The sequence below is a fragment of the Trachurus japonicus genome, chromosome 11 (genome assembly GCF_045865225.1).
Source record: "Trachurus japonicus isolate A0001 chromosome 11, Traja_1.0".
NCBI lineage: Eukaryota > Metazoa > Chordata > Actinopteri > Carangiformes > Carangidae > Trachurus > Trachurus japonicus.
Genome location: NC_140917.1, coordinates 18,285,421 through 18,312,550, shown reverse-complemented (window position 1 = coordinate 18,312,550; position 27,130 = coordinate 18,285,421). Strand labels below are relative to the sequence as shown.

General features: G+C 41.4%; 1 protein-coding gene across 21 annotated transcripts in view; it reads right to left on the bottom strand.

Annotated features, from left to right (window-relative positions):
• The window catches only part of ptk2aa (protein tyrosine kinase 2aa), a 64,449-nt gene that overhangs the window by 22,045 nt on the left and 15,274 nt on the right, over positions 1-27,130 (bottom strand). For 14 of the 21 annotated variants that reach the window (XR_015037104.1, XR_015037106.1, XR_015037107.1 and 11 more), the window contains exons 2-13: positions 20,303-20,329; positions 13,761-14,005; positions 11,763-11,932; positions 10,289-10,376; positions 9,951-10,030; positions 9,545-9,607; positions 7,414-7,468; positions 2,762-2,902; positions 2,489-2,566; positions 2,259-2,366; positions 1,260-1,377; positions 808-838 (exon numbers count right to left, since the gene is read on the bottom strand). Coding sequence is in view for 16 of the 21 variants with exons in the window: in XM_085791485.1 (XP_085647611.1) it covers positions 808-838; positions 1,260-1,377; positions 2,259-2,366; positions 2,489-2,566; positions 2,762-2,902; positions 7,414-7,468; positions 9,545-9,607; positions 9,951-10,030; positions 10,289-10,376; positions 11,763-11,932; positions 13,761-14,005; positions 20,303-20,329 (1,204 nt within the window). In the remaining 5 variants the exon portion in view is untranslated. Of the gene's footprint in view, positions 1-807; positions 839-1,259; positions 1,378-2,258; positions 2,367-2,488; positions 2,567-2,761; positions 2,903-7,413; positions 7,469-9,544; positions 9,608-9,950; positions 10,031-10,288; positions 10,377-11,762; positions 11,933-13,760; positions 14,006-15,427; positions 16,463-20,302; positions 20,330-27,130 lie in introns of those variants that run through there. The other 7 variants (XM_085791481.1, XM_085791483.1, XM_085791484.1 and 4 more) reach the window with 5 other exon arrangements.

The window sequence follows — 27,130 nt, the reverse complement described above, 5'->3', positions numbered from 1 at the left end:
TAATTGGAGCTGGTCCCCTATTATTTGTACCAAATCATATATTTCTTTAAGGGAAGCTTCTGTTGCTCTTCCATGACCTGTAAGATCACACAAGTCTCACACATTAAAAGATGCATTTTGTACGGAATTTTTTTTTTTTTTTTTGCATTGCTTATAATTTGCTCCTTTGGCTGTCAAACTGCTGCACCAAGCTGAACAGGCATAAGCAAAGTGACACTGTGCCACAACAAGTCTCCCAATAGAGATCTCAAAGAGGCTTGTTCTGCTAAACAGGAAGGAACAACAACAGATTTGTTGGAAAGTGATCGTGTTTATAAATAGTTGTTAAACCTGACACTGTGCTTCAAGTCCATACACCTGATTTAATGCCCTTCTTCTTTACCAGTGGAATAACTCAGACCCTTTTGTTTTCAGAAGAACTCATACGTGACATAAAGGACTTCTCAGATAATAGAGGAGGAGGCTGAGACCTCTCACATTTAGAAACAGATGCCCTGCGGCTCTGAAACACACACGATCATGACCTGTATTAATTATTAAGTATCAGTGTTGGCATGAATACTGAACATGGCGGTGCATATGCACTGCAGCATTACAGGTCAAACACTGACTGGACAGTGTGTTTATTATAACTTTTAAACATCAATTTTATTATCAGCTGTGTGACGGGACTCGTAAGCCTACAGGACAATCACCTACAGAGTCAACACACAACGGAGAACAGACAGGAAAATAAATACTTTGATGAATTGGTTATTGTGGTGTTATGTTTGCTGTAATGACGCTAAACGTGAGGCAGGTACTTACTTTGGGATGGAAGGCAGCGCTCTCTCTCCCTCTAGAGGACAAAAACACACATCATCCAGATCAGAGGGATTATTATAAAACACAGTAAATAATATATACAAGGCTGTATCCAGGATTTTATAGTGGTTCTGGTTGGAATTTATACAGTGCATAGCACATAACCAGTTTCTTCTGCACACATAACCTGTTCCAGATACGGCATCTGAACTGGTCTATCTAAAATGCAAGGAGTAAGCTCATAGTTGGGGTCTAGAGCCGTATTTCAGCACAGTGCCATACAATATTTATCAAATAAAAGCACTGCACTAGTAATTACAGACCCAGAGATATAGCAATTCAAAAGTCATTTATACTAACCTCCCCAAGTTGTCAAATCATGTTTATCTGTAATATTTTTGTGTTTGCATGATTCTGGGAAACTGTACAAAAAGGAGGGAACTACAGCTTCATACCTTTCTGAAATCGGACGATGAAGGAATGAGTTTCCATGGAGATGAGCCGACAGTAACCATCAATCAAGTCAGCCAAGTTTTCCGCCATGGTCAGTGATGCTGTTGTAACAGTAAGAGGCTGTACACACACACACACACACACACACAAAATGTTGGGTGTTACAAAGAGCCTCTATCTCCAAAAACGCAGACATACTCTTACTCATAACAGCACATCGGGGGTTTCCCACTGCTCATACATCAGGGGAAAACACATCTTTCCCACATTGTGTGTGTGTGTGTGTGGCAGTAAATCCAAAAGTATAAATGCCAATGAAACAGTAACAGCAATGAAATGCTAACAGAAAGACATTTTCTCTGTGATTAGAACCATTATATGCAATGTATTTAGATGACAGAAATCATTTTTTTGACGAGCACTGGCATAATAAACCCGTGATCTGATGCAAACAACTTACAAGTTTGTTATATTTTGAACCAGAGCAAAAAGGATTTCTCTGTTTCTGCTCCCTAAACTAAACAGTTGGATTTCTCTCACTACCCAACACGTAGTGCCTCTTTTTACTAAAGTAGAGTGACACTTTATCAGTGGTAGTCTGGTGTCTTGGATATGTTTCCACAATAGATCACGTTATTCACATTGCCGCAGACTTTGCTCTCTCTGTTTATTCCAGCAATTCCACAGCAAATACTTTACAAAACTTAAAGAACCATAAACTTTAACAAGATCAACTCATTTGCACCTGTGCCTCCTGTTCTCTATGATCACACTCTCCACCCCCCATCCAAACAACCAACATTTAGAAGAACAACTGGAATGTGAAATAAGGGTTTCCTAGATTAATATTAAAGCGGCCTCTACACGAAAAATGGCATTGATCACTAACTTGATTTGGCATGACTCATCAAATTGTAAAAAAAAAAAAAAGTTCAGTACCTGGTCACGGTAATTAATTTAGTTTATAAGGGAAAAGAGACAGACAGACAGACTGGTAGTACCTCAGCAGCTCCAGCGACATTGAGCTGTAACATGCCTTTCCTATCCTTCTCCTCCATAGCTGAGTACTGGATGGACTGGACTTGGTTAAAGTTAGCTAGATGGGTAGGCTGGGGACAAAAAGAGAAAGCAGAAATGAAATCATGTTGACCTGCTTAAACCTAATCGGTGCTTTTCACTTTAAGTAGAAACATTATCAGGAGCGTCCAGCTGTGGTCTCTGATAAACCCACCGTGGATCCCTTGTCAGTGAGGTAGCTGATCCCTTCCTCTGGCCCAATAGCCAACTCCACCTGGATCACCCAGCTGGACTGTTGGGAGAGGAAAGAGAGTTGAAAAAGGAGAGAGGATAAGCCACACAAAGGTGGTTATAAAATTATAAGACACTCTCTTTTGAACAGCGTGCATGCAGGACCTGATGCGACCAAAAGGGGTCAATCTAATGCTTCTAACCAGAGCTCTCAAAGCACAGCAAAGTGCAATCAAGAATGGAAGAAGAAACCTACCCCGAGGGCACATTTGAAGCACTCTTTGTCATAGCGGTAGATGGGTGCAAGTATTTCCAAGAACTTCAGGATGCACTGCTCGTCGTTGAGATTGGCCACCTGCTTAAACGTCTGCTGAATCAACTTGCGAAGACTTTTAGCCTGAAGAGAGGAAAAAAGAAAGAAAGAAAAATGAAGAAATTTCAAGCACAAAAGGTTTCTTCATTTAATTGTTATGTAGCAGAGGTTAAGTCCTGATGTGATGATGTGAGTGTGTTTTTCTGTGTGGGTGCAGCAGGGTGACAGGGACACTCAGCGAGAAGGACATTGATTAACTAATAGTCCACTCTGGTGCCGATCAAATTGACCTCAGCACTTCATTCTAGGGCCACTCTCCGTTCAGATCGATATCTTAACAAAGGCACATTGGCTGTGTTAGTTACCACTCAATTAAACATCAAAAGAGTCTGTTCATTCATCTACACGCTAACTGAAGATCTCACTATATAGCACGTAGAGTGTGTGCTCTTACAGCCATTCAGAGTGGCAGCTGTGTTTTCTCTGTTGGCCTTACAGTCAGATTCTTTTTTTTGAGACTGATTGTTTTTAAGGCTGTTGTGTCGCCATGGAGGAGACAGATGGGACAGAAAATCCATCTAGGAACATAATTCTAGCATTTACAATCCCCTCTATACTTTACCATTTTAGACATAAAGATACAACACACATATATGGACATACAGCTGAAAGATGCTGTAGATAATCCTCACTATCTGATGTATATGTACAAAACACCCAGACTTATGAGGGTTTAACAACCAACCTTTCTGACCTGTCCATCCCCTCATATGATCTCTGGCCTTTACATCCATCTATGCACAAATGTGCAGTATTAAGGACATTAAAAAAGTATATGGGTGACATTATGGTCCAAAAACGCACTAACTACATAACGAAACACAGGCACTTGTACTGTATGGACAAATCCAAGCTATAAATAGTCCACATATATAGATTAAGATAGAGATTAGAGGAGATTTAGTGCAGTAAAGACCAGGCTTAAAAAAAAATGTGCAGAATTACAGCAGACTAGTACGTTACATTAAGGTCAATCTGTACAAAATAAATGAGCAGTTTCACAGCAATGATTATTGGAATTACAGTCATGTATCAGTTGCGTTGATTTATTGACAACAAATATAACAAAACTGGACCTGACAGATTTCTGGAAAGTTTAATAAGGTTAAAAATCATGTTGTATTATCAGAGGATGCTCAGTGTGTTATAACCCTCTGTGTGCAGTCCTTCATAAACCATAATATGAATATGATAATATCGACTGTGTTCAATCACAGACTATTTATTCCACTCGTGTTTTTGCATTTCTCAATACAGTGAATGCTTTAATATCTTTACTGTATTTCAGCAGTACAGAGCCCTGTTATCATCTGTCTACTACTACTAGGAATCAGAGATCTCACAAACCCACACGTAAACATACACATCCATGCACACACTTATCTGGAACGTTCCCATGCGTTCAGCTCTGTGAGTGTTTATGTGTAATTTCCAGATTTCATAACACATATGCGATTACAAAGTATAATGTGTGTGTGTGTGCTCTTGTATGTTCTTCAAGCTCTTGATAGGATCACTGTTTTAATTCCTAGAATTCCAGCGCATGCTCACACACACTCACACACAGATACTGTCAGTCCCTAGTGTCCACCCTTCCTGAGAGGAAGTATAGCAAGTGGCTATCACTTCACGATAGCAACAGGCTGGTCGCTCATCTGACCGCTCACAGCACTCACACAATGTTTTTATTTTTATTTTGAATAAGCCCATGAGTCTGTTTACAGGTAAAGAGTGGTAGCTATGTGTGTTAAGCCTCTGTGTTTTCTAAAATATGATTTGTTCAAGTGGTGGCTGGAAGTGATTTGGACAAACAAACCAACAAAAATGACCTCATTTCAAAACATTTGAACAAATATTCAGTTTAGAAACAATAGAAACATAAGAAGAGACTATACTATCTGTTTCTCTTTATTCCGATCTGAACTGATTTAAAATATAAAGTTTAATTTGATCATTATGAACTCACAGTAAGTATCATAATAAGTAAGCCATAGTAAGTACAACATATTTTAGGCCTGTATTTTTATACCCTAAATACAGGTTAACTTCCAGATAAGTAACAGGGATGTATAGTAAATGTATGGTCTTTTTTTTTAACAACATATCTCAGTGCCTTGATTCAATGTGTTATTATTGCTCTATGAAGAGAAACAGAGCGTTCAGCTCAAGCTGGAGCTGGTTGATCAAACTTTGATCTCTAACACCACTGAGGTCAATTTAACTAAACCTGGTGCCAAGCCTGTCAACATGAATGAACAGACTGTGCTCTTTACAACAGCTAACATCAGTCACTGTTTACTACCACAACCATCTGCTCTGGGGTTTGTGTGTGTGTGTGTGTGTGTGTGTGTGTGTGTGTGTGTGTGTGTGTGTGTGTGTGTGTGTGTGTGTGAAGTAGAGTCCATTGAGGGAGAATAATCCCATTAAATGACTACCATTCCCTTTCACCAGAGTGAACCTCAGAAACGTAAATGACAGCTGTACTCTCTCTCTCTCTCTCTCTCACACGCATACACGCGCACACACACCTCCAACATAAATTCATGTGTGTGGGAAACAGGTCTGTCAGAAACTTATCAACACCTCAATATTACCACAAATGCCTTTAACTGATAACATACAATATGAATAAGTACACAATCCTACAGAAAGACAGAGACAGAACCCCCTCATCAGGGATGCAAATTGCTGTTTGTTGATCATTTTCATTATTGCTTGATCTGGTTATTTTCTTGACTAGTCAAATCATTTGTTGGCTATAAAAAAAATAAAAAATAATTTGTTAATCACAAAAAGTAACAAAATTACAATCTTACTTCTGTGAACCTTCTCTGTATTTCAGGATATTTCAAATGTAAGTCACTAATGCTTCCACCCATTGTCTTTTTGGATTCAAAAAATAATCCAAGAAGTCATTATTAGATTACAACATCAGTCCAGACATCTACAATCAAGTGGGATCACGGCAATTATTGGATGTCTGGCTGCTCTTATGTGTGTAATGTGTGTCACTGTGTGCATCTTCGTGGCTCATAAAACAGGCTGCAGGGCAAATGTATGATGTCATGTCTGCAAAAGAAGCTGAAAATGACAGAAAGGAGGAGAGAGCAGAGGAGGTAGTTGGGCAGCTGATGAAGGGGGAGTCAGCAGAGCTTAACAGACAAGGGGAGGGGGGAACCCCGAAGAAGACGCACAATGTCTCCTCCCCCTCCCTCCTCATTGAAACGTCATTTAAACATGACCCGGGGGTCACACACGCACGCACGCACGCACGCACACACACACACACACAGTTTCTCTCCCTCTACTGAGCATCTGTCTGCCCGCCTGCTGACATCAAGACCTTTTCGGGTCACTAGGCCTTTCTTACAAACACACACACGCACACACAGACACACACCAAGAACGCTCCCCATAAACGCGTGCCGTAAATTTATCACTGACACTGACACTGTTCATTATGCAAGCACCCTGAGCCATCACATACAAACAGGCACAATACAAATCTGTCAGATTCGGTTTAAACCAATTCAATGAAACAATAAATCCAGGATGCTGAAGACTTGCCACAAATCAGTGTAAACAAAGTTCAGTACAAATCCCTGATACTTTTTCATAATACAATTAAACTGAACACAAAACAGTGTTTCAATCTAACCAAGCTGTGCTCAGTCTGTACTATTTACACAATAGCTCAGTTGAGCTTACCGTACAGACTGAAAACAGGGGAAATAGCTAGCTGGTATCTGACCAAAGGTAACACAATCTTCGACCAACATCTCTAAGGCTCATTAATAAACTAATTATGTCTGAGCTGTGAAATATGCAGTTTTGGGCAGTGTGGCAGACTGGCAGTTCCCCCCAGCCAAGAAACAGTCCAGCTTACAACTGCACAAAACCACATCAAGTCCATGCAGTTTTTGTAGAGACTGAACAAAAAGACATAATATGAAAATGATTTTTTTTTGGTTTTTTGTACCTTCAGTCAGAGCAGGTCGACTGTTTCCTCCTGTTTTATACTAAGCTAGGCTAAGAGGCTGCAAGCTGCTGCTTTGCTCTCTGCAAGAATGTAAATGTGTGTATTTCTCCAAAAGTCCTTTAAAAGGTGAAGCCAATAGAAAAGTAAATATTCATCACTCTCATCTGTAAAGAGTCGGTTACTCTGTTCTCTTACTCATCCTGATTCATTGAAATAAGGCAAGATTTAATTTTAGAGCTGTGGAGTCTTGGACTTCTTCACATGTTGTCAGACGGACCAAACAACACATCAAGTAACATGTTTTTTTTTAAAAAAGAGCAGTTCAGAAGAGCCTCCCTTCATACGGGGGAGCTGCAGTTCAAACAACAAGATTTTGTTTCTTGTGGCAACGCTATGATAGCAGCTTCTGAGTGTGGAGGTGGCATGACTTAGTCACGCTACTGGGACACTGAGGTTTTGATCATAAATCCTTTCACTGAACCATTTTTTACACAGATATATTGAGAGGATCAAGTTATATGTTTTATACAGGGATGTTTCACTCCTTCACTCTCACCTTGACTGAATCCAACAGGTCTTTTGGAAAAAAACGCCTCAAACCAACATCTTTCCTGTAAGGAGACACAGAGAGAGATACAGAGGCGTGTTTATTATGCTGTAATTACACAGAGGAATGTTAATCAGAAAGCACTTTACTCTCATTATCTGATCTCGGCAGCTTATTTTTTCCTCTGCTGAAAAATTACTAACAACTGCTTACAGAGAGATACAAGTGCGGCAGACGTGCAAGACAAGCAACAGAAAACAGAAACAGAAAGCTGTGACTAAGTCCTGACTACAGAGTACTACTCATCTTTTCCTAAGAGACGGGGTTGAGAGAAAACAGAAATAGAGAGATAGAGAGAGACAGGGAAGAGTACAAAGAGGGAGACCGCAGAGACAAAGAAAGATGAACAGAGCTAAAACAGGAAGCTAGCTAATGACTCAAACTCCTCTAGAGAAAAGACAAGTACAGGGGGAGGAGGAGGGAAAGAGCAAAGAGAGAGTGAGGCACAGGCTCAGGACTTACATCATCCCTCTTGTTCCTCCAACGTAGGTCATATATCAGTCCCAAACTATTATTATCATCACAGAGAACGAGCACCGACAAAGACCGACCGATTCAATGCTTTGCATTTGCTCGTAAACCACAAAGACCACTGCCAACTACAGCCAGCTGATCACCAACATGAACATATGTTTTGTGGCTGGAGAAGGGGAAACTAGTCAGTACTTTGTATTCCTGGCAAAGCTGAGGAAAAACTTACACTGGTCGAATTGTAGACAATATACAGTTTTACTACAAGATATCTGGGTGCAAAATACATTTCCAATACAATGATGTATCCTAGAGTTGTACTGTATCGTTTCAGTAAATCCTGACAATGTTCAAACACTTGACATAGTTTAAGAGTAATGACAGTTGATCATTTCTCAGTAACTGATACCATACCCTACAGAGTGGAGCAAAAACATATATTTATCTACAAGCAGGCATCCAACACATGTACAATGTCTAATGATAACAGAATAATGAATCAATATTTACTTTGGTTTAATAGTGTCTTTCCAGGAAGTGATAGAGGAAGTATTTAGAAATATTTAGAATTATAGACCTGTAAAATAAACTCTTTACTTCTGGGATTTTGCTAGTGTGCCATGAAAATGTTCAAGAAGGGGTAAAAAAACAACAACAACGGAACTAATACATTTGTGCTAATGATTTGTTTGTTAAGCTGAACAAAACAGGACTCTGTCTGATTTCTCCAGGGCAAGCTAGAGCCAAGTGTGTAGGAACACTCAACTCATGCCCAGCAGCCCCTGATGGCCGACTGTCAACTTGGTGTCTCAAAAACCCCAACAGCACTTTCCATCTCCTTCTCTTGTTCGTTTAAAATATGCAAGACACAACATCTTTTTCCAATCAACAGAGATGCAACAAGGGAGCGAGACAAAACAAAAGAGGAATAACACAGGAAGAAAACAGACAAAAATAGAGGATGAGGGTTTAAAGAAAAGAGTTAGACAGACAGAGAAAGACTGGGGGGACGAAAAAGAGAGACAAAGAGATCTCAATGGAAAGACAGTGTGCATTCTTCTCAGTTAATTGGAGAGCTCGTTAGGCTGATGGACAGAGAGAAAGACTGCGCTGGAGGAGGGCAGCTCATTAGAATCAGACCACATTAGAGCCAAGCCTTGTTAGGACTGGAGTTTGTTAATGCTCTTCATTGACTTCCATCTAACAGAGAGCTGTTAGTGGATCGACACAGAGGCGCAAAAAAACCGACAGAGCAACCGGTCGAAAATGAATGAGAGTAAAATACCAATAAATATGTAGTCGGGTGAATGAATACAAATAGCAAAATCAAGATTAAAGCTGTGTTGAAAATACAAAACTGCAGATAGACTGTAGACTTCCTAAGCACCAGTACAAGAAACGTGTTGAATCACAGTTGGACAGCTCCAAAGCTCTGATTTTTAAATGTTTCCAGACACAGTTTTCTAGACACAGAGTTAACTGTACCCAAAGACGGATGGCATGGTTATACAGAGTTACTGAACGTGTTTCACAGGTAGACGGAGGATGTGGCCCAAAAAAGTGAGGAGCCAGATTTGGTGTGTGCTTCGCTCATGGAGAAAATACTTACTCCAGTAGTTCATAGTTGGATTTCTTATCCAGGGCGTTTCCTCTCATCTCTTTAAAGAACCTCCTGGAAATGAAACCAGTGGGACACAGAGAAAATGTATTAAAATGTATTCTCTTGTTCTCGGTGTTTGTACACAGCGCACACCACAATGGAATTACAGTTGAAAAAGAAATAGCTGTTGCTTTGAATAATGATTAATAAACACTGACAAATTTTTTGGCAAGAATTACCAGAGTAGCTGAAGTGTAAACACCGATTGTTCATTACAAAACAACTAGAACTGAACCCAACTGCTAGTTGCGGCAGGAATTTTTTAAATGCACCAACTAAGTAACTTTCAGAGAGAATCTGATGGGATCGCGCCTTTTAGCTTTTAATATAAAAAGAAAATAGACACCAGTCTCACCTGATTTCTAGACAACCAAGTTTGAGAGCTACATCTTGTTCCACCTGATCCCCAATATCCGTCATGTAGTCAGTCTTCACCTGGAGGACACAAATACATGCCACAACATGTTCATTGAAAAAAATACCCAAGGAAACAAATGAGAAGCCATGTATCTCTCTAAAAAACAAAAAAAAACACAGCACATGCACAGTCCTACTGACCTAGATTACCCAAAGGCCGACACACTGTCTTCTAGCAATGCCATATGTCTCAGCATTGGCCGCTGGCAGAAAATGAAATATGTTTGTGTGTCTGGGTGCCTCTGTGTGAGTGTGTTTGTGTGTGAGTGCGGGTACCTGGTGGTAGAAGTAGTTGAGTGTAGGTTTGTCTTCTGTAAACTGCTGCACAAAGCCCTTTGGAAGATACCGGATCCTTAATTCATACCTACAATGTAAGAGATGAAGGAGAGAGAGTGAATATGTTATGAAGAGCCGAACCAAAACCATTTTCCAACTTAGTAGTATGAGAATCAAAAAGTAGCTAAGACATGCTGCTTTTCTATATTCACAAGGAAAAAATGTTGGAACAAGTCTTTATGAGTTTTAAGTAGTTGTTGAATTTGGCAAACATGCTTCCAAAACAATCCAGTTCAATGTAAACTATGAGAAAGCACAGTCAGTGGTAAGCCGGTGCCAGTGAGGGCTAAGAGAGAAGAGAGGGGAGGAAATATGACTCAGGACATGATGGTGAGTAAAAGAGGAAAAATGGCCGGAGGAGGAGGAGGAAGGAGAAGAAATATATAACATGCAAGAATGCAAATGAAGAGACGGAGCAGAAGTAGAAACAGACAGAGTTGTTGACTTGGTTAGACAAAGAAGGCATCTGGTTCTCTCTTTCTTCATGTCACAGTTCAAAAGGTCTCCACCTCACAATAGGATTAGCACCAAGACCACCACAATGAAGCCAGCCTATACCAGTGCATTAACATCCAAACTGCCAATCCAACACAACCGCGCTGCACCGCACACAAGGCCTCCCCATCACCACGCGACAGACGGGTCATGCTATTTTACCATGGCGCTGTTTGAGATAAATCACTTCTGCTACTTCTGGTATACAATGGGGCAGGCTGCTGCAGCCCGCCGTGTGGGGACACACTGGATTTACAAGGCCAAATAAATCACGTCTAGGCAGGGACCCAAAGCAGGAAACGTAATAAAGTGTAACATTGCAGCTTTTCTTCTTCAAAAAAAAAAAAAGATCCTTGTTTAGGTCGTGGAAGCACTTTCCTTGAAAAAATGTTCTCAAAAAATCTGCCTAGATAGCTTCATTAATCCCCAAAGGGTAAGCCCCATGCACAGTGATAAATAATGAAAAGGACAGAAACCAGACAGGAAAGAGCAAACAATATAAGGAAGACAAATAACACATTTTCAAAAAGGGCATTACTGTAGCTCAGGCACATGCATCACCTCTTTAAATAAGACAACAGGAATACAACTGATAAAATGCCAATGACAAGAGATGCAGCTCAAATTGGCAATCCGGTATAAATATAGGAAATAAAACCCTAAAAATCAATGTCAAGCCAAACAGGAAAACAGCTAAATCCTTCTGCTGAGCATCTTGCCGCCCTCAGTTATCTGTTGTCTTTGGGCTTTGCATGTCGCATGTCGTTCGCTGTCTTATAATCGCAGTCTGATCCAACACTTGATGCACTGAGCGCAGAAATTTTACACTTCAGCACATCTTCCATTTCTTACATTAGTGTCGCCTCATACTGACTGATCGAATGTTTTGATGGATGCACATGCACTTGTCTTCTCTTACCTCCACTCCTCGTTTGGTCGTGCCTGTTCATATTTCTCTCGGACGTGAGAAACGCCCATATCGGGGTGGAGCCAGTGCAACTGGTCTCTGGATTGGCTGTTGCTGAGACGCAGGCCGAAACAAGACGTCCAGCGTACTTTGTGGATGTCCAAAATTTTCTGGATGATTCCCTGCAAACAAAGAATGAACAATTTTACTGCTATTCGTTTAGTTTTTTTTACCCAATTCCCCTGTCACACAAGCATCATTTAGAAAAGCAACCACGGATAAAGATAAAGTGGTCCAACACATAAACGTGTGATAACTATTGACTATAACAGAGATGCCCAGCGGACAAAAACCTCTGTAAAGTCATCCGTGTGCCAACTTCTCTTGTGTTTCTGTCCGGCATTTTGCATCAGGTTAACGAGGGCATCAGGCTATCTATGTGTATGTGTGTGTGCGTAGGTGATTCCAAGTGATTTAATATGACATTCCCACCCAAACAAGTTGACAGACATCATACACACACGCACGACAATGCTCAGAGAAGCATGTGTGTTGCCATGCAAAACGCTAGGGGGTCTGACCCAGATACTGAAGGAGAGAGTGATGGAAGAAGAGGGGAGAAGAAGAAGGGAGGAACAAGAGAGGGATATTTGCAGTGACGTGTATGACCACTGAAGTTTGACCAGCACTAAGCAGTTTCTGTGTCATGGGACTGCATCTAAAAGCATAGTGCTAAGTAAACTCAGACTGGTACACACACAAAACACACACACAAGCACAAGCACAGATGGTGTCCTGGGGTTACATGTATTTGCAAGCAAAATAATCTCATTGCACTGAGTGTCCTTTATCAGAGCAGACAGCTAGACCTTGAGTTAAGGACAAACAGCCAAAATTCACCTATAAAAACTGCTGCAGGGGAAAAACTGTAATATATAGGAGGAGGTGGAGACAATGTCATGAAAACTTCTATACAATGCAATTTACCTTCCACAAAATATCACGGCTGTGAAGGTTACATTGTTGAGTTGTAGTAAATTATGGCCTGAAATGTATTTCTATTCTTACTGTCAACAAAATCCCATGAGAAGGGTAAATAATCTGTGTTGTAATAATGGACAAAATAAACAAAGTGCAGATTTTGTGAGTGTGAAGTGAAATAAAGATGTGTTGCACAGAAAGGACAAAGTTTGAGCGTGGAGTATCATTGTGTTGTTTCGTTATTGGTCACTGGCTTTAAAAAAAAGAAGAAAAGAGTAAAACCAACATGCAGAGCTCCAAAGCAGTCCAAAAACTACAATAAAATAACTATATTATGCTACTAACTATAAGCATATTATGAAGCTACGCTGTTACAGTGGAACACATGTTCACCCTTTAACAATATAAACACTGCAGTTGATTCAGAGTTATTAACACACGCTGCTCTAAATACTCACTAAAATATTACATTTTATCACCAAGAAATGCACATTATTAATGTTTAAATATGTATGAAGGGGCGGTGCATGGCGCAGTGGTTAAAGCGGCCGCCCCATGTAGAGGCTACAGTCCTCAACGCAGGCATCCCCGGTTCGAATCCCGCGTCGGGCAGACCTTTCCTGCATGTCATTCCCCCTCTCTGCCTCCCCCTTTCCTGTCTGTCTCTACTGTTTTATATAATAAAGGCAAAAAAGCCAAAAAATATACTTAAAAAAATAAAAAATGTATGAAAATAACTAACGTTCTTCACTGTTAAGCCTCATTCAAAAAATGAAGATGTATACCTGTGACCATTTTTTTTAACTTTAATAAAATTGGCCTTGATAGGAAAATCCTCGTGCAACTGAGAGATGGACAGACTGATTCTATCGGGTTTGACGGCAGAAAGACACTAATAGATAAAATGACCAGTCTTCAAGTTTCTTCAGATTAAATTGTTGATGCCATAGTGTGAGCTCTTATGAAGTGCATGTAATTAACTGTAAGGTGTCTCTAATAATTTATCATATAGTGTGTCTCTCTTCTTACCCTGACATCAGTGGCATCTCCATATCTGATATTGGACGACCAGCAACTGTTCTCAGTGTTGGTCTCGAAGTGATGGAAGACTTTGAGCACTCTGTCCACGGAGCCAGCCATGGTTCGGTCTGACCCTCCTGCACTCAGCCGTGACTTGGCGCCTCCCAGGAGGGTATTATTCAGGTTGGGGTCCAGGTAGGCTGTCGCCATGGTTTTCCCTGCTGACACTGCAGCTGCTAGGTGTCTGTCATATTCTGTGGGAGAGAGGACAGCAAGTCAGGGGTTAGAGAGATGAGGAAGGATGGAGAGTTAGGGTTGAATTTCTAAAGCCCCTCTAAAAATAATAATTATGAACTGCCAATTGTTTTCTTGATTAATTGATAAGCTGTGAGCAAAATGTAAAAAAAAATAATGTCAATGACAGTTTAACAGAGGCCAAAGAAACAACTTCAACAGTAAACAGCCTCAAGTGATTCACACATTATCAAAATAGTAAATTCATTTTCTTCTGATCAGCTAAGTGATTAGTTAACTAATCATTTCTGTTGTGCTGGATTTAAAGTTGACACATTCAGATTCTGCAACAATTCTAGGATAAAAGAAATATAAACCCACTTTTATATCTTTGAGACCTGGTTCAAAATCCCTCTGAAAGAACACGTGCAACATGACAACCTGACAGGAAAGCAAATTAACCGTCTCGTCACTCATTCAACTGACGTTACATAGTTTCTCCTCCTTCCTTTTCCTTACACTTGTAACTTGACTTGAAAGAAAATCCCTGTTCCCGACGCGACAAACACTGGCAAAGACGAAACACCGCTGAACAAATAAGATACCAGGGAGAGAAATAAAAAAGGACGGGTCAAGGCTCAGTGTGTGTGAGCACAGAACAGAAACAGGACAATGCACCTCAGGCTGACGTTTTTCCTGAATAAGAAGTCCCGACATTGACACACTTCCTGGAATTTCATGCTAACTTCATCTGGGAATGTCCGATCCGACGACAAGAAATACCCCCCGAGTTTGAGATGTGCGTGTGTCTGTTGTTGAGTATGTGGGATATTGTAGCCGTGAGAGAAACATACAGAGATCTCTTTTCACTCTCTAGCTTCCCCATCTTCCCTGTGCGCCTCCTCTCTCCTCCATTAAAAGAAAATTGATATGTTCTAGCAGGTAATTATACCTGAGAGAGAGAGAGAGAGAGAGAGAGAGAGAGAGCGAGAGACTGGGAGAACACACACACCTCAGAGGAAAGACTGTAAAGTTGTTGAGGGATATGTCACAGTTAGATAAAAATGTGCTACCGTCCTGGCTTACTGTGCCAATTTCAAGTGGTAATGACTTTTGTTGACAAGTCACCCTGCTGGCTTTCAGCGCTTAAACCTGCCTCTCTCTCTCTCTCGCTAACACACACACACACACACACACACACACACACACACACACACACACACACACACACACACACACACACACACACACACACACACACACACACACACACACACACACACACACACACACACACACACACACACACACACACACTCTGCAGAGCAACGGCAGCTCTGGCAATACACCAAGTCAGTTCCCATGGAGTCAGATGTCGCTCTGTGGAGGGGCTTCATGCCACTTGTTTTCTGTGTGTGTGCAAAAGGAGATTTCATTCATACCTCTTTCCCAGCACATGGGGAAGGGGCTACAGCCACTCGTCGCCATGGACACGCATGTCTGTCCGTCCCTGTGTCTCTCTGCTCCGAGGACAGATAGGCAGCTCGCACCTTCACAACCTCGCATCACACTCCTCGGTCGACTCCTCGTGCACACGGAAGTTACATAAATAAACACAATAATGTCCTGGTGCAACTGCGAGGAAACTCTCACATAACCCTAATAGACACACTGCACAAATGCACACACATGTACACACACACACACACACTAAGTCTCAAAGGTAGAGATTTTTATCTCCAACTTTTCTCAGCAGCGTTATTAGCCAACAGTTTCTTCTTCCGGAGACATAAATCCACAAAAGGGCTAATTTTCTGGCTTGTGGACACTTTGTAAAAAGTGTGAATTTGCTACAGACATAAAGTCAGAAGGGAAATTGGAGAAAAATCCCATCCTTCAAATAGTTGCTGCTTTGTTAAGTGTGGTCTTCTTAATCTTTTCCTGTTATCCACAGTTGCACATGTCAAGAATAATCCCCAGAGATGTGAAAGTTACTCTGATCCACAAACTTCTCTTCGCTCTTCTCTCTTTTTCTGTCCACTTCTGAATTACTCCTCAGCGCCGGCGCCTCTCTGATGACAACACTGTTTGTTTTTTTGCCTGATTTCTGCCCATTGCCTTGCCCTGCGTAGTTACACAGTTGCCGTGGAAGTGTGAAGCGCCTGTCACCCAGGAGAGGACTGGGGATCCTGCTGCTACGGTGAGAACGCTGCTGCTCCTCCAGCAAAAAAAAGAGAAAAAGTTCAAGTTGGGTTGGTGGTCACAAAAGACGGAGAAGACAATTACTGCGCTCAGTGAGAAACAAACAGAAAAGTTATCGTCTTCCCTTGGAGAAGGAAAGTAGGAGAGAAGCAGAAAAACAAAAGGAAACAGAGACAGTGCAACAAAGAGGGCAAGAGAGAGAGAATTGCAGCGATTGTTTCAAGCTGAATGAGAGGAAAAGGAGGACAGAGCTCAGCTGAAAGAGTTGAGTGGGGAAGGAGAGAGTTTGAGAGAGAGAGAGCAGGAGGAGCTAGAACCTATTAATATGCTAATCCTGTCTCTTCCATTCATTGGAAACCCCTCCCACTTCAGTTTATGAAGCTGATCTCCAAACAGTCCTCATGGTGAACTACTATTAACTCCAACTTTTTCACTCACTGTGTAGACCAAAGTGGAACAGGACAGAAACAGTCACCTACAGTGGCATGCAAAAGTTTGGGCACCCCTGGTCAACATTTCTGTTAATGTGAACAGTTAAGCAAGTGGAAGATGAAATGATCTCCAAAAGGCATAAAGTTAAACATGAAACACTTCTTTGCAATATTTTAAGCAATATCAGTATATATTATTTTTGTTTTCTACAATTTTAGAGTGAAAAAGCAGCAGCCTAACCTGGAGACTTGAGCTCTAAGATACCAAGGTATAAGACAAGTTATTTACCATTTACACACTGTGATAGTTTCCAAAGGAGGTGCTATAGATACTAACTATGCAGGGTGGCCAGACCTCTGCTGCAGGCCCTCTTCCTCATTTTGAAAATGTAAAAGATGAAAATAAAATAATATATATTGTTTAAAATGTAAAGGGAATGTGTCATCTGTAACTTCACACCTTTTGGAGATCATGTCATTTTCCACTAAACTGTTCACATTAACAGAAACTTTGACCAGGGGGTGCCCAAACTTTTGCTGGTTACTGTAAATTATTGATAAGAGGAGCAAAATTAGATCTCCGTTATCTTCCACTGTACCCTTCACTGCACCAAAAGCACACTCAGGGCTCAATATCTCTCTCCTGGGCACTGTTTAATATTTCATTTTCTTACAGTCCAAATCCGAGCTGCCACAATTAGTCAGTAAATTGACCAGTTGATTCAGCCATTAATCAATCAATTTGACATTCTTTGTCATATATGACTGTTAATTGGATCAACTGACACATAAAAACAAGTTCAAGTTGAATACCTGACCTTTGCATTTCTCATCATTTATGACATTTTACAGATCACATGATCAGTTCATGACCCGACTGATAAAGAGAGCTATAGTCCACAGTCGCTGCCCAGAAGATAAATTACCCAAACATGCACAAAAGATGCGGAGGGCATAGACGTTGCCATGACTGTGCCCAGCATGCAAACTAGCAGCTGCCAACGATATGCAAACCAATCCACTTCAAAACCCACAAGGTCTCAATCAATCATTCCCCTCACTGCACATTTGAAGTCATTCACCTTGTACTTTAGGGGGGACGGTCATACTTTTTTCTTTACTATCCCTCCGAGTGCTCAATACCTCCTCAATACCCTCAAGCGAGTGGCATCTATTGCTGCTCCTCTTGTGCTGCTGCTGACCAGATGCCAGCCGCCATTAATCAAACAGACGTTTATATGGCCGCACACAACCTCAACTGAAGAGCTGAACGAACCCCAACAACTTACTCAACACGTAAAAATATCTCTGACATACATAAAGTGTGGGTAAAGGTTGAACTTGAGAAAAAAAATAATACTTGAAATCTTATTGTTTCACTGTTTTCCGGACGAACGTACTGAACGGTGTTTTGCCAGTGTGTTTGCAAGTGTGTGCACGTGCAGGTTTCCTATAATTCTCGCTCCATCTCTGGTACTGGCCATTGTTATGAAAATCTGGTGGGAGCAGGAGGAGTGTGTGCGCATGTCTGTGTGTGTGTGTGTGTGTGTGTGTGTGTGTGTGTGTGTGTGTGTGTGTGTGTGTGTGTGTGTGTGTGTGTGTGTGTGTGTGTGTGGACTATTGAAAGCCTTTTGTCAGAGGGCCGGATGCTGCCATGAATGGGAAGCGCTCTTTTGGGACTGAGCCAAAGTCTACCCCTCTATTTCTATCTTGCTGTGCCTTTTTGAACACATAATTATTTTAGCAGGGGAGGGAAACGCTGCACTCACCTTCTACTAAATGCAAATAACAAATGAAAGGTGCAGGTGAACCTCTGAACTGTAATAGCTACTTTGATGCACCCTTTTATATGCTGTATCAGTGAACAACCAGTGTGTTCACACCCATGCATTGAAGTTAACAAATTCAAAGGCTATTTGAATTATAAACATATTTTATCTTACAAATGCAGATTTGTTTAAAAAAAAAATCTCTTTGTGTGTTCCTCACAGCACCGGTACTCTTCTGCTGCTGCCTTTTTAAAAATACTAACAAGTCAGAGGTAAAGAAGAAAACTGTGATATTTATATGGTTGACTACTAGCAATTTTGTAATACTGTGATGTGGTTTTAATCAGGACTCTTTGGTAAAACACAAACTTTATTGTCTGACACACATGAACTAGTGTGCCACGTTTCAGCACATACGGGCGTGCCAGTGCTGCAGTAGAGGTAATTTATATTTCCTCATATGTCTGTGTCAAGTAATTGTTGGCATCGACAGTGTGACGTGACCTTTGACCTTTAGACATTATGAGCACTCATTACAGTGCAAGCATGACCCCTGGCCTTGCTCATCAAATACATAGAGAGGTGGATAAATCATAATATTTGAACATACCATGTAAAAGACTGTAAAGACTGTTGTAAGCCTGAAGATGATTAAATTAAGTAATAAAACATAAAATGTGCAAAAAGCCCCTCAAAATATTGCCACAAACACACAGGTGTTGCCCTTGAAACATCCTGTCAATTCCATTGTTACGGCCGTGCTTCCTCTCAGCTGCTGACGGGTTCTGTGAAACAGACTTACAGTGAACAGCACAGTAGTGTGCTGCTGCGAGAGGAGGGAAATGTCTGAAGAATTCATTGAGAGGAGCAAGAAACTTTATGAAATGTCACTCACGTGGCGCCGTATAGCTCTCTGGGTTGAGCAGGCGCCCCATGTGCGGAGGCTACGGCCTTCGCTGCAGCCGGCCCCCCGGTTTGATTCCCCCGGTGGCCCTTAGCTGCATGTCACCCCCCCCCCCTCTCTGCCTCTCCATTTCCTGTCTCTCTCAACTGTCCTATCAATTAAAGGCAAAAAGCCTCTAATAACACTTGCTAACTCACTTAGCTGTGGATATGGTTTTCATTTTCCACGTGAAATTTTGGATAGTGTTCTGACTGTATGGTTGTTTAGGTCAAAAGGTCAACAGGAATTACTGCTTGTGATATTTACAATAGGAGGCAGCTGGCAGCTTAATTCATCTGATATAAGAGGCCGGAGACTAGGCATGCTTTCAGGGCACAGTGCCACGATACATGACTACACTCCACTGCTTTAGTCATCTCAGTAACACAAAGGACAACAAATTCTCACCCTCAGGATGAAAGAAGCTTGACCAAGATTCACAACCGTCCAGACAGGAAAGTGTTTGTCTGTAGCATCCGCAGTGTGAAAATTACAAATTAGTCACCAACATTCAACTAGAGCAACGTTCATTGTTTTGCTTCACTAATGAGACTAAGATTAACAAACACAGAGAGATAGTTCCACTGTCTGTTTTCTCTCTCCTTTAATCGAATCTATTGCAGTCACAAATGTGACTCATATACTGTATGTGCAATGAGAGAATCTCTCATTAGTGTCCATACAGATCTTCACCACCCTGAGGTCCTGGGAATATTTCAGCAGTTCAAACATTAATGTGTAAACAAACAATAAAAAGCTGTACATGTTTTCACCGCACATGTAATTTACAAGCTCTTTCAAATGAAGCTAACTCCATGACTAGGACATTGTTTGAAACCTTTATGCCTATATTCTTCAGCCTTCCCGTTTGGTGACCAGACCACCAGATTTAAAACTGTGTATGACTGAATGATTGAAGCAGCTGGATTGATCCCAGATGTTGTGGCAGGTGTTTGAGGTTCAGCTACTCACCTGTGTAGTAACCAATCCTGGAAATATCTGCAACACAAAGAAAGAAAGAAAGCACGGAGTCAACTGGTTTGTTTAATTATGTGGCACTGCAAAAATAAATTAGCCACTCAGAACAAAAAAGTAACTGAAGTTTATCGAGTTAAGCTGCACAGCAGGTGTTCACGGTTCAGTTGCTGAATGTGCATTAGGGAGAGGACGCCAGTGCCAGCTCCATGACACTTGCCAAATTAAATAGCTGTAAAATCCATCAATATCATGTTGACATTTCAACAGAAAATTGATGGATCTCTTCTAAAATCAATATCCCATTGTAATGTAATTTACCTCCAACCCCAGAGAGCTGGAGCAGAAGCTTTGGTTTAAAGAGCGAAATTGCCAAACTGGGTTTATTGTTCATGGGGGCTTGTGTTTAGCAGCTGTGAGATGAAGATGTTACACTGGGTGAGCAAAGTTTACAGACTTCTCTTTTACCACAACAACAGTATAAAATCAATGACAGTATTAATGCTGGGACATGTTTCTTTAACTTCTAGATGAATGTGTTTTTCCTGAGACAATCAAACGTCTGTTGAATAACTGCAAAATCTGAATGACTATTCAGGGTAACTGTATATTTCTCCGAAAAAATAAAAAAAATAATTATGTTGCACTGTAGAAGTACATGCCTAATCCCACTTTACTCATTATAAATTTATATGGGTACTAAATAGGGGTGGGAATCACCAGAGGCCCGAGAATACAATATTATCACTTTACTTATGTCTCGATACGATATTAAAAATACTGCAATATGCTGAGATTGCTGTTTATTAGCTTTTTTCAACTGAAAATGATGTCTCCAAATGAAAACTTTGTTAACATCTGTTTTTTCTCATAAGATAAACTTCTAAATATGTTCAGATCGATACAATACTGCCATGCAAAATATCGCAATACATGCTAGTGAAGAGAAAACATGAATAAAAGGCCAAATATTGCACAAAATGCTCTAGGTTTGTGCGTTGAAAGTAAACATGGCACACTGTTAGCAATTGATGTAATTTCTACAGTAAATTTTACAACAATGCATTGTATTTGTGTTTTTACTGTAAATGACAATGCATTGTGGGAAATATATGGACAGTCCTGTATTATTACTGTAATTACCGGTAATTACCGGAGTTTTACAGTCACCGCGTTGCATCATGGGATTGCCGATTTGAATTTTTAGGCGCTAAAACCAAAACAGACGAGACTCCGACTCAGAGACCTTCATTCAACATCACGGACCAGAACTCAGGTATGTAAACCTAACATATTTTAAAATGGATAATGTTATATTAATTTGCCTTTCTGATGGTGTTGGTGACTGTTTCGTTTACTTTGATTCAGTTACGTAGCTATCAGTGAACTGAAATCAGGTTGTTAGCTAGCTTAAGATAACATTACATGTTCATCTGAGGTTGAAGCTATTAATCTGCCCCGTTTACGGTACGTTGACACCGGACACGAAGTGATTTTTTTCACGCGACGGGATTGAAATACACGAATCTCGCGACGCGAATATTCGTGCAAGTTCAAAATTCAACTTCACTTCAGCATAATATTCACGGGGCAGTGGAGAGACTGGTTTACCGCGGGAAGAGACGGTCATCTCGTCTCAAATGCTGGACAGTAAGTTAACGTTACGGTGTAATTCACCCAGATGTGTGTGAACCTTGTTCTGATCACTGATCCAGACACGGAGGTGTTTAGTTTTCTCGTAAACGAGTGCCGCTGTAGGTAGTATGAGCTGGGCTGTCAGATCGGCTCGGGGCTCGGGGCGTGTGTGTGTGTGTGCACTACTTGTGTACCTATCTAACGGGGACCTCGTTGTGTGTGCAACGTAGCATGCTATCGACCGTTAGCGGCTCTCCGCCGGAGCCCCGCTCTGCGGCGGCTAGGAGGCGGGGTCGCCCCCTGAGCCGGGCTCCGCTGGCCGGGCTCCGCTGGCCGGGCTCCGCTGGCCGCACAGGTGAGGAGCGGAGGAAGGGAAGAGCCGTTGCAAGCACCACTTTAACGTCTCATTTACCGACGGTTGACGCAGCCTACGGAGGAGCCTCCAACGCCGGTTCCTCCGGAGACCGCGTAGACTGGGTCCTCCGAAGGCTGCAGCCGCTGAATTGAGAGATACACAGCTTGTGTCTGTGTCTGTGTCTGTGCGTGGCTTGTGATCAGTTCCTCCGACCACGAGCCGATCTGACAGCCCCCCGCCCCCGCCCGTGAAGCCGAGTTTCCACCGAATCAACGGTCTTTTTTTTCTTTTCTTTTTTTTACCGCAACATACGGTTCACGTCATGATAATGTGGCCCAGTATGAACAGAGCCAAATGAGGATTCATGTCAGGTGGCTGAATGATCCACTCTGTGGTTGAAATTGCAGTAGTTGTTTTGTTTGTGTTTTGCATTGAGGTGCTCATCACATTGGCCATAGTTCAACCCTGTGTATTGGGTGTGTGTTGTTCAGACTTTTAATAATCATCTTTTTAATGTTTTTCAGGAGACACGCTGAGCACCGAAACATGGTTCTTTCAATGGAGGGAAGCTGTGTGATGAGGCCACTCCACCACCGTCTTTTGACCAGAGAGGCAGCATGCAGTGTCCAGCCGAGGCCTCGAGTTTATCCAGAGGTAAGTTATGTTTATAGACTGTATGGTTTATACTAGGGATGCACCGATGCATCGTTTAACTGCCATCAGCCATCGGGAGGATTTCTTTTTTCCTTTTTTTTGGGGGGGGGGGGGGGGGGCGGGGGTATCCGTGGTGCAACGGATGATCATTGTTCCGTGATCTGTTCAGATCAATATCTTCGGTTCGGCACACACGTGATCCGCGGATTGATTTTTGAAAAAAAAGTTGCGCGTATGTTTAATAAACACACTTGTTAAGTGCAGCGTGGTCACGGCGAGCGGAGGAACGGAGGAGCCTGAACGCCCCTCGTCATTTAAATCCCCTATGGGCTTAATACATGTTAGAGAGGAACTCGTCTGGTCGCTTTTTTTCTAACCTCCGCCTGGCCACGTGTATGTGTTTACAACGAAGCCAGCGAGAAATCAATAAATGGAGCGGTGGATTACGTAACTGTCATAAACATTACGTTACGCAGCGCGTCTGTGTCGCGGTGCCACAGAGACAAGAGCTGGGACACAGACACATGGGGGGGCGGCCAGGTAGACTACTACACTGATGCAACGAGAGAGACGCCAGGTGAAGGCAGAGAGCCTCCGTTAATGTAGTTAACTATCACAATCACTCTGGGGCTTTTTAATTGAGGTAAACATGTAGCATAGCCACGGGAGAAATCCTGCTTAGTTTCTCTTTCAGTGTACATTATACAGATTATTTTTAGTGCATCAACTGTTTGGAAAAAAAAAAAAAACCTTCTGTCTCTGTGTTACTGCAGATAAAGGGGGTTAGGGAGAGAAGTCTAAGTAATTTTACATATTTGAGCATTTTATAAAAAAAAATAGTTACTTTTCCTGGTAACTCTACTTTTACCATGTAGCAACTCTAATACTAACTCTAGGCCACTGTAAGTGTTTTAAGGTTATGTCAACTAAAAATTGACATTAAAGGTTGTTTTTGTTTCATAAATTTGTCTAACTGAATTTGTGCTCATTAAATAATAATATGATGAAGAGCTGAAAGACTTTTAAAATAGTTCAGTAATGTTTCTGTGGCACCAAAGATGGAATAAATAACAAAAAGAAAAAACATTGGCATCGGTCAAGTTGTTATTTTAAACATCGGTATCGCCATCGGCCCAGAATTTCACAATCGGTGCATCCCTATACATAACATTTAAAGGTGCTGTATGGAAGAAATGTATGGAAAGTAAACAAAAGATCACTCAATATTAGTGCTGCACGATTAATCTAATCGCAATCGCGATGTCACGCCGTGCGATTACGTAATCGCACGAAAGAGTGCGATTGGCGATTTAAAGTACATAAATGTGCGACCGCGTGAGCCTGTAAACGGGACTTTAACTCCTGTAGTGTGTGGAGCGGAGCCGCTAATGTGTGCAGCATAGCAGACCCCGTCAGTAGTCATGTGACCAGCAGGTCTGATCACGTGACGACCCAGCTGGCAGACAGCGCTCCGTGTGCTGCAGGACCGTCTCCCCGTGATTACAGCAGGTGTGGAGCTTTAGCGTCACGGAGCGAACTGTGTTTTCCTCCGCAACATGTGCAGTGCGTTTAAAAAACGAGGAGGTATAGCTATGCCTGTTGGGGCGAACGACCAGAAAGCTCCGGTGTTTGGTTTTCTTTTAACTGTCTTTTTTATTTATTTTTTATTTTTATTTTACGGTAACAGCCACACTCATTTGCCGTCTCCTCTCGTCTCCTCCGTTGTGTGTGTGTGTGTGTGCGCACGCGCGCGCGCGCGCGCGTGCGTGTGTGTGTGTGTGTGTGTGTCTGTCTGTCTGTCTGTCTGTCTCTGTGTTACCTGTGTACCTGTGTGCTGTGAGAGGAGGGAGGGGGGAGAAAGGCATTGTAATAAATGATGGCATCACAGTAGACTATGAAACTGCACAAAAAGTTACCTATTTTTATTTAATACAAAGATACTGTAAGGAAACACTTATTATTTGAGAAACACACTCCTAAAATATGGTTATTTCCTGTGCTGTGCTTGATAATCAAGCAAATAGACTCCTTACAGCATTAATTTACAATATCGTAATCGCAATCGCAAATCGCAATATTTTCCACCATAATCGCAATCGCACATTTTTATCAAATCGTGCAGCACTACTCAATATGTCACCAGAGATGAAGGAATCCTGTTCATTTGAAATACTGATCTACTGTAAATGACAACAATAATACAACCAGAATATTTGCATTTAAAAATGTTATTTGCGGCAGACAAATCATGTTGATTTGATTTTGTGTTTTAGCCTGTTGTGCCAGCCACCACTCTCTCCCAATCACAGGGTCAGTGGCATTTCAGCAGCCAGGCTGCCAGTAAGGCTACCATGAGCTGCAGCTACAGCTGGGAGACAAAGCCATCTCAACTAAAGTGTTTTCTCTCTTTTCACAGCCTTTTGTGGCATAAATCCTGGCATCGGCAGCAAGGAGCAGAAAAGAAGAGACCAGTTGCACCAGTTTGTATCTGCTGAGGAAACTTCTGGACTTTGAACTCATGGCAAGTAGGTGTCTGGTGGAGGAGTGTGTGTGTGTGTGTGTGTGTGTGTGTGTGTGTGTGTGTGTGTGTGTGTGTGTGTGTGTGTGTGTGTGTGTGTGTGTGTGTGTGTGTATGCACTCCTCCCCCCAACACCGCTTACCTTGTGGGGTATTTCCTCCTCTGTTTTTGTTTGTTGGTTTAAATTATTTTTTGTTTGTTGTTCATATGTTAATAATCAATTTTTACTTGTTAATTTGTTATTACTCACTTGTTACTTTTTGCTGTTTTATTGAATAAAGACAGATAAAGAGAACATGTTTTGTGTTTTTTTGCAGAAGGCTGAAAAGGGACATTAATCCAAGTTACAACATATAATTGTAATACTTACAAGACTCCATCCTGTAAAATAACAGGAAATTCCTGGCAACTGAGTTGCCGCAAATTAATACTTTTGCTGTAATACTTACAAGATTCTATCCTGTAAAATTACAGGAAATTCCTGGCAACTGAGTTGCCGCAAATTAATAATTTTGCTGTAAAATTTACAAGATTCGATCCTGTAAAATTACAGGAAATTCCTGGCAACTGAGTTGCCGCAAATTCAAACTTTTGCTGTAAAATTTACAAGATTCGATCCTGTAAAATTACGGGAAATTCCTGTTTTTTGAGTAAATATACATTATTTTATTGTAATAAATTACAGTAGGATGCTGTATTAAGTACAGTACGTTATTGTAATTATTTTACAGCAAGGGTCCTGTATACTGTTTACAGTAAATTTACGGCAATTATTTGCCAGGAATTTCCTGTAAAAATTACAATAAATGTCTAACAGTGCAGTCCTACTCTTACTATTGAATAGCTATAGGTGCATTACACTGAATCGACAACTCCCAAACCCTCACAGGAAGCCAAGAGGAAGCCTTCTGAGAACCTGACACCCAGTGAGAGCACTGATAGGGCCGTATGTAGGAGGAGGTCAGGAGGATAAGTGCCTAAGTGCTTGGACCCCTCATGTTCACACAAATGCTGGGTAAGCATACACACACATACACACACTACGGGGGTGATCTGACAGCAGGGCATGTCAACAAAGATGATGTAATGGTAAAAAGAAAACCCACACACTGAAAGGAAATGCCAGCAAGGTGACTCATGGTGTGTGTGTGTGTGCGTGTGTGCTTTATCTGCAGAGCCGTTGTCATACAAAACCAGGACCCTAAGTGTGAAGTATGTGTGTATGTGCGGTAATGGGGATTCAATATTACAGGAAGGCAACTATTGACAATCCCAGAACTTATCACCTCCCCCCTTTGCAACTGCACTTCCTTTTTAACAACTGATTTATGAGACAGCTGGGTGGGTGGGGGTGGCTTTGTAATATAATCACAATGTTAAATTTTAGGTGTTTTATAACATATAATCCCATTATTGTATGCTGCCACTAACTCCAGCTGAAAGCAGTAAGCAAAGCCGTAAAATGAGGGTAGAACCTGTCACCAAGGCAGATTGTAGGACATTAAAAACCAAAACAATGAAAAATATCACATATGGTGAAGATTATCTTGATATTCTATATTATCAACCACTGGTTTAAGCTTAATGATACCTTTAATATCAAGCCAAAGAGCTATATCCATTACTAAATAGCTAAAATGGACTCTAGTAAACTGATCTGGAT